We start from the raw sequence: 15112 nt of genomic DNA on the forward strand, positions 1-15112 counted from the left end.
ATGTCGTTGAGGTTTTGCAGTGATAGTGTAGTCTGATTGTGCATTGCTTCGATATGAGATCGTAAGGACAGATCCTCTGTATTGGACCTCAGGGAACCTGTCCAGCTGATAATTTTCTGTAATAGATGCTCTCATAAGGGACATTCACAAACGCATATTTTTTTTCTTTTTAATATGTTGTTAAGTACAAAAATGGAAGAGATACGTATTTCTCTGTAAGTGGACAATCTCAATTGCAAGAGATAAAACAGTCTGTTTTGTTTCGGTAAGCATCAGGTATCTTAAAAACATTGTATTTCAGAAAAAGTATGGATTATAAGATAAACTATCAGTTAGGTGACAGTTTATCTTCTAGGAGCTATTAGAGAACTTAAAGAAGCTATTTCAGCTCTTAAAAGTGAGATTCAGCACGTACAAAAAAACATGTCTCTCAAATTTCTGTGTCAGCAACATATTAAAAGAAGAAGAAAGTCGTTGTCGGACACCTCAATAGTGTCGTTTATCAGATATCCAGATATCTATAGAACGATTCATAGATCGACTTTCGTGCTCGAGAACGTCATTGATGATGTGTCCCTGTGAAACGACTATGAGTCACGTCGGTAACTGACGTCCCCTATTCAACGCTGCTCGCTTCGACGTTCTTCAAATTCTTCTTTAAAGTATCGAGTACAAGAGCAGACTTAAAAAGTCAGTGGGTCAGGTCTGATTACTTATGCATATTCATCCGTCAGGTTTCACTCTTGCAAGTGGATAGATAGCTACTGTTAACGAGACGACGACCCTTGAAAGCATGAAGAACTTGTATCGAGTGACCAAACGAAGTCCTCCCACCTTATGTACCGTGTGTCATCTCGGTCGGCTTTTTCGTGAAACGGAAGTTAAAAATAGACTCAAGGGCGCGAGTAAGGGTGCACTGGACTAGTACCAACGTCACACGAGCCCTACGCTACGATTCTATCGGCCTGTCTGTGTTCGTGCTCGTCAGACGGAAGACGTCGCCGATGTGTACGTCAGTGCAGTGTCTGCTTCAAAATCGATACGCGTGGTCGCGTGTAGTCTACTATGGCAGGGCTCGTGGATGGGAAACCACGTGGTGCCGAAAACGTCAAAGTCGGCACCTTCTGACGTTGTTTCTCTGATAAAATTATCCTACTGTCAAAATATGTATTGCCTATTGATTGCAATTGCAAAATTACTATTTTCTATTTTCTAATTTCTTCTTCTTCTTTTTTTTTTTTTTTTTAATAAATGTCTGGCATGAGTTTTGTGAATGAAAGTAATTCCTTAATGATTAGGGATAAAATTCTATGTATAACACTTCAATCCATTATTAGAAATGGTAGATGAGCATGTATAACCTAGAAAGATATGAATTTACATAAACATTTGTAGTTTAATTGCCATCTTTATGTATTATTTTTTGCTCTCTGTATTATTTTTCGTTGTTGAATGCTGTTCATTTAAGGAATCGATTAAAGGGGCATCGTTATTGCGACAGGTTTGATTCAAAGAACAGAAACAGGACAGTTTTATAAATACACCTGTCACGCCACATTGATGAAACAGTATTTCGATGACACAATCGACAGTGAATCGTTTGTGTCTAATAAGAAGTCATGCTCGAGTTGTGCATCGATTTCTTTACGAAGGTGTGCCAAATTGTGTTAATATCAGTTTTTCTGTCTGTACGTGCAATGACTCTACGTGTTACGCATGTGAAATTGAAATACGCCTCGATGACTATAATACGTCACATGGGTGGATGAACCGCTTTGGACAAGTCTAACCTAACCTCAAAACGTTCGAGCCGGCGCCCAGCTGTCACATTGGTGCGACAGACTTCAATGGATGCAATTTTATTTCCCTTAAACCGTATGTTTTACTTTAATTTACCTTCATAAGAACATGAAAAATAAATCTTGCAATAAAAGTAGCTGTTTAAATAACTGTAATTAGCATATCGAGCGTATAAATAAAGGAGGATGAAAATAATGTTAATTACATATCTCAAATAAAGTAGTTTTTGTTCATTTTATTTTTAAATTATTTAAAATAAACGTTTTTTCTTAATTATCAGATGATTAATTTTTTATTGCAAGATTTATCGTTAAGACTATCTTCAGTTCTTGTCTCTGTCTCTGACTATAATTTATTACTGACTATAGTTTATCGTTAAATATTCTTTAATTCTGCTTTTCAATGAGTTTGCTGGGTACATCTACTCATCACTTCTAATAAAATATAATAAAAACAATCGATCGATAAAAGGGATGTGGTCGCAAAGGGGCATTTACCTTACACATACACAGATTCCATTACGCAGACATTTTTCCATAAATCGAATATAAGAGGGAAAATATTTATTGAAGGAAATAATTACACCAAGTTTCTATTAAGAATACTTCCTTTCGCAATAACAAACGTACAAAATTATGTCTAGGTTAGATTAATATCGATTTTAGGTTAATCAAGGCAGATGAATATAACCTTTTTGAATATAATGAATATTACTACTTTTCATTAAGGACGATTCATCCACGATGATCACCCAAAGTGAAAGGTCTAAATTCGTCTTAATTTAAAACTTGCACTGTTCTCCAACTCATCGACTGAATTATGCCATCGACTAAGGTGTGCTGTACAGACCTGGTAAGGTTGCATCTAGAAAAATCCTACTACAGCCCAAAATTACCTGACACTCCTACAACAGCTGAATACTGTATACACCATGTAAAACGGTGTATACAGTTTCATCAGTATCACAGTTTAAGTTGAATTTCGGACTGTACCCTAGGTAGAATCGCCTAATTTCACACGCCCTCTCAAATATAGCGTATTCTCGACCAAACTACTCGCAACTACTACCTGAATCAAGGTATACCCTGTCTGATTTTCCACACATTTTGCCCCCTTAGAAGGGATAACCGAGTCCAAAGGGTTAAAACGCATCTTGGGAGCAACCTCAGCATGTCTGCACAGAAGGTGCACCGTGGTCGGCCTGAAAACCCAATGGTTCGCGAAGCCTCGACCTTGCTTACCAAATAAGGTCCCGTTCAAGGTCTTCGAGGCCTTGCGTAAGTCTCTGGCCGTGCCGTCGGCATAACGATTAACCGATTATGTCGATGCTTTAGTCATCGGTCGTTTTCAGTGAAAGTGACGGAGTTTCCACGCGTGTACGAGCCAAGGGGCCGTTTTCCTTCCTGCTGGCGGGCCCTCGGCGTCGATTCCACGGTTACGTCCCGCGGAGGCTGCGGGATTGGGCGTGTCTGCCCTACACGGACACGTGCCGTAGGTAACGTCTGGCTCCGGTCGCGCAGTGCCACCGAAATCAATACGGAATGCGACGACGGTAAGTTCAACGCACCCACCCAGAAGAGCGCTTAAGGCTCTTTCTCATCGGACTACTCCGCGTGCGTTCGGTCCAGACAGTGAAACTATCGGGAATCACCGTAACGAGGTCAAAGACCTTGCACCCGACACACCTATCGCGAATTCTAAGACCTCGCGCAGAGAGGCGAGCGAGGGAGGAACGATTTCCGCCGATGACTGCTTTGGATCTTCTGGGGACGAGGGAGGGACTTTTTTTGGGGTGGAGCTCCTAGAGAGAGATGAAATCTGGGGTTTAGTTTTAAAAAGGGGAGTTATTGCTTGCGAGATGGGGAGACTTGGGGGTGAGTTGGAGACGTGAGCTTTTTTTTAACTTTGAATTACTGTTTTGCAATTAATTTTCACCTGGTTAGGATTAGGGAGTCGAGTAGCTTTAATTATTTTTAAAGTAAGGGTTTCTTGGAAGGTCCGAAGATTTGAATATTTGAAAATTTAAATATTTAAAATTTTGAATATTCGAATAGTAATTTATACCTTTAGTTCGCATTTCGTGGAAAATACATTGCAGACGTAGGATTAAAGTGAAGATAAAGCTGTATTATGGGATGAACGTTTCTTCAGAGTGAAGAACAATTTAATTCGTGGAGTGCTTAGTTTCATATACGTTGCAAAAGCAGGTTTTTCAGAACTTCTGCTTGCAGGAATGAAGAATGTGAATTCTGCTGAAACAGTGTCATCAAAAGATTCAGCAGAATAATCATTCTTAAATTTCGATGTTGTGATAGGGTGGCCGCTAGAATAATTTTTTAAACACGTGTCTTTATGAAAAGAAATATATATATAATATTTGTGTGAACCACTGAAGAGTTTGTCTAATCCCCACGAGATAATACAAACAAGAGACTTGATAAGTAGTACTTTAATTCCCTTTGAATCACACGTAACACATTCTTCATAGATACTTCCCTAGTTTCTCTGGGCGAGAACAAAGGAGCTCTTAGGCACTTATGTTCTTCTTGAGGTACTGCCAAGAGGCTGTTCATGTGTGCTACTTGAATCCTTCCCCACAGGGGAAGTAAAAGATTCCCCTTTTGCAGAGGCAATACCTTGCTTCCCTTTGAAGCAGAATGTAATTACAAATTTCTGAAATGTACTACAAATCTCGTAACCACAGAATACTTTTTTCTAGTTTCCAGAAACATACTTCTATCTACCAAATACTAGATTATTCCCAAAAATAACAATTTTTTCTTATAGTCAACCTGCACTTTCTGTTAAATTAAACAAAAATTTATTTCAGTAATATACAATCTTTTCTGTTATACATTATTTAAAATGTCGCTTCAAATATTTTTCCTCAAAGTTTTTCTCAACTCTGTCAATGCCTAGCTCTCACAAGAGCTTGCCAGTAAGAGGTGAAGCCCACATCACGGTTAATTTGCGGTCGTAGTAACTAACAGTCCTCATTGGCGACTGTCAAGCATGCATGGAATCCAGTCAGAGACTCGCGATAATACGCGATCACTATATTTAGTGTTGACTTATGGCTCGTCAGATCAAGAAACAGTGACGTTCTTCTGAGCAGCTGATGATAAAGAGAACGATAATTGTCAGACTGTAGACCTGTTATTCGCGCGTTCAACGAAAACTTTGATAGTCTGCTTCTCGATGACTCAACGCACTTGGAATTGATTCAGCTGCAATCCAGAATTCACTATTATTCATTCATCGTATTAGTCGTATAACGCATGCCTTATGTTTTAACGATTGTTTTGAATTCTTTCCTCGCTATAATTTCCTTGACGCGCTTCATTTATGTCTAAAAAATTACCAGTCGTCACTGAACGTCTTTTAACTGAGTCATCTACTCTGCACTATTTTATATTCACGAGTAACGAAAAAAATCAAGTCTTGAAGGGTTGACAGCCCCTTCTTTGGTGTCTCATTTAAAAAAATCTGAGGACCTTAAGAAATACTTATTGTTAAAGGAAACAAGTCGACAAGCATGGACGATGAGTGTTTTTCTCGCGATGAATCGTCGAATCGAAGGTAAGACCGAGGATCGTAGCTCAGCAAGGCGACGCGAGATCCACGGTGTTCGGCTCTGACGAGTGACGTCTGGGATTCTTGGGATTTGACCTTGCACACGCGACTGACCCAGAACAGGTAGACAACCGGCAAAACGAATGTGCTCGTACACGTTACCACTCGCGTTCTTGACTCCGTTTTCTTACGCACTTGTGTGCGTTGTCCACGCGAAGTCAAGGATTTGGGACACGGCCGTGGGTCGTCCAGGATTACCAAAAACGACCATTTCGTCCTTCCGCTTATTCAAATCGCCACGCGACAATTTGCAAGACATACACTGCTGTCCAAAACTTTGGAATCATTTTCTACCTCAAGTAATCGAAGGTTTCTTTTCTAAACACGTAATCCAGGTAACAATAAACAGTTGTTTATGATTATATTTTTCACTGTACTCAGATGAAGAATACAGTGACTATTATTGAAAGTACTAACTACAAGTAAGAAATACGTTGCTATAATAGTGTAACTTTAATAAAAATTTGTGATTCCAAATTTTTGGGCTGCAGTGTATATACGAGTTCCTTAATTGACAAGTGACTCAAGATCAGAATTTTGAAACACAGAGTTATTGTGACACTAGTGAATATTAATGACCTAGGAATTCGCAACAGTGTTAAAAAAGTGTTATTTCACTTGCTAATTTAATGGCTCGTTTCAGAAAACATTTTCTAGGTGAAAATAGTTATTAAACTAATTGCGTAATTCACGATCCAATAAGTTTCTGCATTCTTGTTCCTCTTAATCGCTTGTTCTTGCTATTTGGTTCCTCTGAAGGCGTAGCAATTAAATTTCTTCGTGGAAGGGAAAATATACGAAATTCCCACGATCGACGCGTTCGAATGGTTTCAGGAACAATCTCGTGAAACTCCCTTTCAGTGTTCACAAATCTGAGTAAGACGAAGTAGATAGATCCTTTTATTAGGAAGGCGTATCGCATCGATCACTCGTGAAAGTTAATATTTCTTAGACTATAGTGATTTTAAATGGGCGTGCATTCCGCAAGACTGCGTGCTTCTTTGTGTGAAGATTGCAGGGACAAGATTATGCTGTGTTGTAATCGGCTGTAACAAGAAAGAGGTTTATTATATGTGAGCAGGTTTCTAGAGAGAATAGGTTCTTCTTCGAATTTCGTAATGCAGAAGTTACGACTTTTGGCTGGCTTATATAAATAATTTCAAGGGAAATGGCAGACGATTCATATGCCTAAGTATTTTATACCATTTTTTACTTCTTTAGGTATCTATAGTTTTTCTAGAAGGCTAGTTAAGAATGTTAAAATACAATTAGATTATTTTATTGACAGTAGCTGATTCTTTTTAATCACTTAAAAGATTGAAAAAGTAGAAAAAATGGAAGCCAATTTTTTTCTAAACTCCTTGCATCTGTCTGGTTGTCACCTTTCCAGGAGAAGTTTATTTGTTCTGCGACATACTAAATCCATTCCAACTCTTCCTCTTATAGCTATCGGTGTCGAGTTTTGCGGTGAAACGATGGTCAGCTTCTGGTCGCAGCTTGCTCCTTTTAGAGAAACTAATACGTTCCAATAAAAAATGTTCTATATGAAAACTGCGAAACTGGTAACGTAGACTAGCTTACACCAAAGGTCAGCGAACTCTCAAGCTCACTATAAACTTGTGATTCAATATTAGCGACGAGCTTAGAGAAAATAGCAGGTGAATAGTCAGATCTAAAAGAATTGATTTTATTACTCATTTGCTGTATCATCGATTAATATTACAAAATAAGTGATAAATTCTATTTCTTTAGATCACTGACTTTGGGACCATTTTCATAATTACAAGCAACACTCACTGGCAGCAGCTTTACGATTTACAAGTAGCGATTTCTTCCTTCTAAAGACGCCAAAGTAGACCTCGTCCAAAGTCTACTCTACAAAAGAACGATTTCGAGAGACAAACGAGTCTCGACTTCGCGAACGTCATTCTGTTCGCCGTTTCTTCAGCAACTTGGCGGGGCAAAAACCGAAACAATCGTCCGCTTTCTGTTCTCACCGTCGCATTGTGTGTAGCTCGAGCGTTCGAAGAAAACAGTGGCGATCTCGCGAAAGAAAGCTTCTAATGGAAAGAAATCATCCAGCGAAGTTCGCGCTGCGCCACAGTTTCCACGTATCCGTGCGCCTCGACTTCATGCTTGCGCTTACGTACGAGGCGCATACTTGCATAGTTGTTAGGCCAAGTGCACCGTTCTCGTTGCATGCGAAAGTGGGACGTCTATATAGCGTCGTCTGCGCCGACAAGACGGCTGGTGTCCTTGTTGAGAGAAGCAAGGTCTTTCCTTATCTGTGCAACTTTGGAGCTTGTTAGAGGCCTATGCTGCTCGACCAGGGCCCCCCTACTCGTTTCATTTACCATCGACGGAAATATTAAATGCCTGCCATGGGATGACCTACAATTGAAGCAGCTTTGAAATTTTACCAGTTGTTATTTTTTATTAGTTGATAGCTTGTGGTACAGGGTGGCTCAGATAAACAGGAAATTTTGGAAAGCAAGTATTCAGAAAAAGATGATATTTGGGTTACCAATACGATTTTTGAAATTTCGTATTTTTCTGAAACACCCTGTATAGGGTGGTGAGTAAGTCACTTTCCTGATTAAGGATCGAATAGATTTCTTTTATTTTCTATTATTTGTATTTACTTTTTTAGAGGGGGGATGTGAAATGTATAAAATGCGATGTTTTTTAGTTGAATGTTTTTTTAGTTGCAAAAAATGATATTGCGCGAATAATTCTCATTTCACACTTCAGGTTCTTTCACTATACACAACTGCAGTTGTGAGACACAATGACATGTCACATACTTTTTTCTAAACAAAAAAGTGACTTACTCACCACCCTATATTTGAAATTAAAATCTGCATAAAAATTCTATTTCTTACCACTGCGGTTACAGTTGCTGAATCTTTTTACACTTTAAACGAAAGCTGAAATTTTAGTTTAGATGTAGCGTTGTGCGATGAATTTGTGTCCTCTGGATATCATAGTTACTCGTAATAACTGTGTCATACTGAGGGAGCTCGAATTAATCGGAAGAGAGCTTAAACACGTAGCAGGCATTGCTTACACACTTTGCAGTTAGTTACAATTAGATCACCCTATACATACGAGAGAGTTCTCTATCGGTGTAGTCATGCGTGGGTAATATGTGGGTCGGTCTCTTGCTGGCAAACGTCTCTTCTTTGGAGACATACAGTATCTGCAAATTTTCAATCGCATATATTCGTTCTCTACGAAAGAATACAGGTTTTTTCGTTAAGTAAACAATTTTTAGTAACTGCGTACAATGTTTTTTTTTAAACGAGCATTGAGCAAGTGAGACAAATTAGATTCTAGCGAAACTAACTTTTTCCTACCGTGACATTAGGTACCCTTAACAGGCTTTTCTTATGAGATGTAAATAAGAATTCAAGAAGCATTCACAGTTATAAATAGCCATTTCCGCTACGTCAGGTAGCCAGGATCGATTGACTCCTTGGCTTCGTCGGAGGACGAGGGCCACAGTACTTTGTGGACCTTGTATTTCAATTTAAACAGAAAAATACTCCTAAAATTTAATCCTCATCTTATTTCATAAAACGCAGAGAAAAATAATTAACAATCTAATTATGAGAAAATATTCGATCTTTACAAATTACAATGTATCTAGGTATCTCGTCGTTTGCAATTTTTTTAAAGCTACTCTTTCACTATTTGTAAGTTTCAATGTATTGTAATTTTAAGGAAATGTATACTTCAAGTATGGTAACAAATTCATCACTTAAAGAAAATTGCATTTTCATGCATTTTCGAAAAATAACCAATTTCCTAAATAAATGCAAGTTATATCTCTTAACAGCCACTAACTAATTTTAATACGTACTCTTTATCGATACATCATTCTTTTTGCAATAATTTGTTGTTCTATACATGTATAAAGATATACAGAGCAAGCTTGCTATGTAATAGGTATTTGTCACTGCAATATTGTTGTGTAATATTGTAAAAGCAAACGTAACGAGTCCATATCGAAGAAATACTCCATCGTTAAATACTCGTAGACTGGCGCGACTGTAGGAGCATTCTGTAGGCGAAGGGTCTTCAAGTTTCCAGATACGATCCTACTCCCTTTCTTCTCTGTCTGCGACTCCCTCGTCCCGTTCGAGAAGGATGCTCTGTGCACTGTATCCCAGCCATTCATCCGGCAGTTTTTGCCTGTCGACTTAACGAACGTGCACTCCGTTCCAGTTCCATTCAACCCGATTTTTTGCTCGGGCGACAATCGTTCGACGATTACGAGACTATCTGGGATGAATGGGACACGAGAGCAGGCCGCGTGCGGGTTATCGAGACCGAAGGAAAACCTGTAAATAGCTCTAGAAAAATATTCATCCCATATTTTGCAATTTTCTCGTGCAACTAGATGCGCCATGAGCCATAGAAGTATTCCTATCCTTTCAGTTATGTACTGACTCCAAATGAATGATTTTTTCCCTCGTTTAGAGCTTCAAGATTCTTGTGAATCGATCTCTGTTAGGCTAACTAAGCTTTCGATTGATTTAGACTGGAAGTACTGAAGGAGAAGAATTCAGTGGTACAGAAAAGGGAATTTAAGTAATCTATCAGAAAATTAGCGTCCTAAATCTGGATTCTAGAGTCAGAATGTATTGAGTCCACTTATTTTCTGTGTAGCTTAATATGTTAATGCACTTTGGCTCTGGGATCCAGGAATGTTTGTGTTCTATCGTAGAAATTCTTTCTGTACAAATATCTTCGATAAGAAATATAAAAACACTTGTTTGACCACAACAAATATGTGCCTGTAAAAAGTTTTGAAGCTATTATAATGAACTTCACCAAGTGACAAATACCTACATTTAGAACATTAATGTTTCTATTTTTTTTTCATCTGTATATTCAAAATAATAGAATATTATTGAACAATGGACTCTAGAAGTCCACACAAAGAGCGTAAAAGCGAAAGTTACCAAAATTCCAAGGGAATAATAATGGCTGTCGTGGGTGTGGTCATTGTAAAGTACGAACACGTTTGTACATCCGACCTTCTCGTTCCATACTTCGCTTTTGTCCCAATATGGTGTGGTCACCCTCCATATAAGGAACCTAGAGGAAACATAAGCAGATAATAGGAGAGAGTATTTATATAGGACCATATGGTTCGGTAGTTTCGAGAAAAGTAGGAATGGAGATGAACCTAATACAGCCTCTGCTCAATTTCCTCTCTAGGACACCATGGACTAGCGAGCTTCACCCATGCCCTATGGTATTTACGTTCAGAAGCATATTTGCATACGCAATAGACTGACACAAAAATATAGCGTCTGGTTTAATCCCGTTTGGACCGTTAATGCCTCCCAGCGATGCTCGCTCGACCTTTTGCAACACCGATCGAGATTTACACGATTCGATTTCTGTGATTTTTGTGTTTTAATTCTCTACAAAAGATGGCGAGATAAACTGTGTAGAAACAGTCATACAAATATCTGGCCACGTTAACTGTTTATAAGCAAGTGTTATATATACAATATTATAGTATATCCATAAAGAGGAAGATAATCTGAAATTTACTTTTAACAAATTTTTAATAAATGCTTGAATAAGACTATGAAGCATTGTTTTTAAATATAGGTATATTGTCACATAAATGAGTAATAAATAGATGAGGGTGTACTGTTGTATTAGAGTGGTTGAACGACCTAGATACTTTTCTGACCAACTGTACATACATGCTGCACGAAGTTACTTAGAAAAACAGGGATATGTGCAGAGCTGTGGAATCCTTATAAAAACAAGGAAACCACCTAATTTTTTTTTCATCTTATTTGAATCACATCCCCCTACGCTTTTTATAATTTCGCGAGCGGCGGCTTAACACGGTCGGGCGAATATTTTATTGCGTGAAAGTGGAACGAAACGTGTGCGCTCTGAGAATGAGCTGCTTTTAACGAGTCTTGCGCTGTCGAGCGTTTCGCGTTCAAGGAGGTAAAATAAAGTGATCGCGATTGGCGGCAGTCCAACGCTTCCCCTTGAAGGGTGTTCCTTAAACCAACATGACAAATATATCTCGTAATTGCAGGTGTGTACGCGTACCGACGTTGATGCATTTACAAGAATACAAATTACTCACTGGCGCTACTGTGAGTAATAAAACATTAGGATTTATGAATGAGGTACATATTTATCTCGCGAATGGGAGATTAATGTGAATCAATCGAATGGATAGATGTTATTTAAAGTGGCAGTTGAGGAGCTGAGTTATGATTTATTTTGATATTTCTGTCTTGTAAGATAATATGGGGGAAGTAAATTTGGTCTGAAAAATATTTAAAAATATTCAAAAATTCGAATTCAAAAATTTGAATTTTTGAATATTGGAACGTTTTAAAAGTTTCAGAGAATTTTTATATATTTGAATTTGAATATTCAAATATTACACAAATTTTTAAGTTTGAATGTCAAGAATCGATCACACTGAGGAAATAATCAAAAATGATGAAGATGTCAGGCGTAACCATAGCTACACACTTCTGTACAATAATGTATCACCTTTATACATGAACTTCAGAAACCCCTTCATCATAAACCTTGCAAACCTTCGCGACAATTTTGCTCGGCCAGTGGGTACACGGCTTAACACGATTATTCATGGTTGGGTGTTTTTCGCGTGCGATGTGTTCGCTTCTTTCGATTTTCTTCTACGGGAAGGATGAACGCGAGAAATGGTAATAATAGAAAGTTTGCTTGTACGGTAATGATGGAAGACAAATAAGTACATAGTCCAAGTTTAGAACGCGCTGCTAGAATAGAAATTGAGCTCAACACGTGGTCCCAAGTGGCGGGATGAGTCGGTGGTTCACCTCGTCGATGGTTTACTGCCCTTAAAAAATAATTTAATGTTAAATAATCGATCGATATTCCAACTTCGACTCTCGATACTACGTATCAGTGTAGACACTATGTTTATTCGCAAATTTGCTTAAGAAGTGACACAAATAAAAAACTTATATTTAGCAAAATATCGTTCCTTAAGTTGTACCATTTTTAAGCAAATATGAGAGTCGTTTCTTCATTTCTAGCGCACGAACTCGTCAGCTTGAGTCACCTGACCCAATGCAAAAAATACGATTTAAAGAACTGATAATCCGTGGTATCGTGCAGATATAGCATACTCCCAAGTACACTATCATGAATGCAAAAATTTCAATTTCCGGTTACTTGCGTGACGAAGACGAAATGAGTCATATTTTCAGTAAATCTGAATTTTTCCTTAACTAAAGTCTAGAAGATAAAATCTATATTTTTAATGAAAGAAAAGATTAGATGACAGAACTTAAAGAGTAATTGTTTTTGAGTTATTTATATCTAATTTAGAAAACTGATCTTGCATAAAGCGAAGTTACAGATTTATTTCCTGAGAAATTACGATTTTTGTGTCATCTCATTGTTGCAGCAAATGAATGTTATCACGAGTTTGTAGGTGACAATTTGTCGAGTGCACGCTGCGAGAATAGACGCCGAGTTCGATACACGATCCGTAATACGGTCTTTGTCGATAGCTCGCCCCACATAATGAACACGACAGATGCAAGGGTCGATACACTTACGGAGTAGAACGCGTGCATGCGATGCACTCTGATTCATTCCCCCTGCAGAGGGTAGGGCTGCGTAATCACTGCAAAACATCCGATAATTAGCAACACCTACGTTTTAATAAATTACATCTTGGCTTAAATGCTGCTCCCTTGATAGAATTTAAATTAATGTACTTAGTTAATAAATTCGTGCAGTTACATCGATGCATTTTTAAGGAATTCTTTTTAAAAGTGAAAAATAATTCAGGATTCGCATCCTGTTCTCTAGACTTTTAATAAAGAATCAAAAATGTAGAGTATTTTACTGTGATAAACTATTTAGTGGAAGATTTCAAAGAAATGCAAATCCTAGTTATCCTAGTAAAAGTGTTTTTTTATTGTTTGATGAAAACCACGGAAAGTGCATAATGAAACAGAAGTTAGAGTAAATACCTTAAATGGAAAGTAATACTTGATGAGATGCAACTGGATCACAGTGAGTGCATCTAGTATGATCTTTATTCGCCATTCATTCATAAGTAGACTTTATGGTTAAAAACAATTTCTTCTTATTTATCGTTTTTTATGAATTTATAATCTCTATAAAATCGTAGTAACCTGAGTATATCTATTTTTGGTGCAGAGTCTTGAGCAGAGTCAGATTTAGATAGTCTCCCATCGCGTGTAAGTCCGGATGTAGCTGCATACGCTCGTACGCGTACCACTCCACATTTTTCCAAGTTCAAGTTCATTTAGAGGTCACGCCAGAGGAGGCTCTGAATAGACGGCAGAGGAAATCGCCTGGGAATTTGCTTTGGTTTCTTTGACTTCACTCTGTGGGAAGGGCGGATATGCGTACCATAATTAATCAGTTGCAATTTATATAATGGTACCACTATTCGCAGCACCCCTTGTTCAACCTACATAAATATTACCTACTCTATCGATGCTCTGAAAATAGATTCTTAGAATCATAGTGTACCAAATTTTAAAGTACATCAACATTATGAATAGAGTATAGATCATAAATTTTAGTTAAAAAAATTGTAAATCAGTAATAATTATTTTTTCCACACGAATTTCATGGCCACGAATATACTTTATAAATTAATGATTTTAAGATTCTTAATTACAAATAATCACTCCTGGAAATGACTTAAATTTCTGTTCAAATAATCTATAATAAATTGGATCTTTCTCTTGAAACATTAAATTTGAAAGGATGTTCGTCGAAATAAGCAATTTACGTAAAAAAGAGTATTTTTGCATTATTCATTGATTTACGAATGTAACAGATGTGCGATCTAGTGGAAGACCTAGGAATTTCGAACTATCCTAACTGTACCGTCGCAACAGTGGCACTAATTAACCAGAGACGTCGTAATTATTATAATAATCGCGTGAAATCATCGTTCTATAATTTCCCCGAAAGAATGCATCCAAATATGTATAACGCTTGGCCTTTCCTTATAAAGCAACAACACCCAAAGGTTGCATATGTGGCCTCTCTGATACAACAATATTCTGGTCATCGGAGTCATTGATATTTATACTATGTGATGTCATTACGACAGTATCATCCTCTCGTTCGCATACCGATACGATAATAAGAAAATATAAATTCAAAACAGTGCAAGTGCACGGTGGCCAATTCGATGAATAAAAAGAAGATCGCTGAGCGCATGAATTATTGCAAATTATCTATTTACACACGTGTGTCTTAGGTTCGAATTACTGCGTCACTGTATATTTAGAAATTTAGAGACACTAATCATGTACCTAGTTATGAAAATTCGAAAATTACTAATTAAATAACCACATGTTCTTTTTTTTCTAGGATTTACGACTACTACGATGACAAAATCGAGGCAACATCAAAGTTCGAAAGTGTCTTTGGGGACAAGGAACTACTTTTTCTATACAAACGAAGATTTTGACTGAACTGAATTTCAGCGTCAGTCATGTGCAGATATTGGAAATTTCACCTTTGGCTAAATTTCGTTTTACGGTACCAAAAATTGTTGACTTTTTTATGCCAGAAGATAGTACACAATGAGTAGAATCCAAAAATACTGAATAGTCTTAACTCCAGGAATTTATCCCTTAAA

The 15112-nt window shown here is 37.6% G+C and overlaps 1 protein-coding gene across 2 annotated transcripts; it reads left to right on the forward strand.

Annotated features, from left to right (window-relative positions):
- Positions 1-1493: 1493 nt before the first annotated feature.
- Positions 1494-15104, forward strand: LOC143188163 (uncharacterized). 2 transcript variants are annotated; one of them, XM_076392249.1, is made up of 4 exons: positions 1494-1875; positions 2919-3077; positions 3152-3352; positions 14842-15104. In XM_076392249.1, the coding sequence occupies exons 1-4, from the start codon at positions 1848-1850 to the stop codon at positions 14943-14945; spliced, it is 492 nt and encodes a 163-aa protein (XP_076248364.1). In that variant the 5' UTR covers positions 1494-1847; the 3' UTR covers positions 14946-15104. The 2 variants fall into 2 exon arrangements, 1 of the variants encoding a protein (XP_076248364.1); XR_013003497.1 differs by lacking the exon at positions 2919-3077.
- The last annotated feature ends 8 nt before the right edge of the window (positions 15105-15112 follow it).

The sequence above is a fragment of the Calliopsis andreniformis genome, chromosome 2 (genome assembly GCF_051401765.1).
Source record: "Calliopsis andreniformis isolate RMS-2024a chromosome 2, iyCalAndr_principal, whole genome shotgun sequence".
Lineage (NCBI taxonomy): Eukaryota > Metazoa > Arthropoda > Insecta > Hymenoptera > Andrenidae > Calliopsis > Calliopsis andreniformis.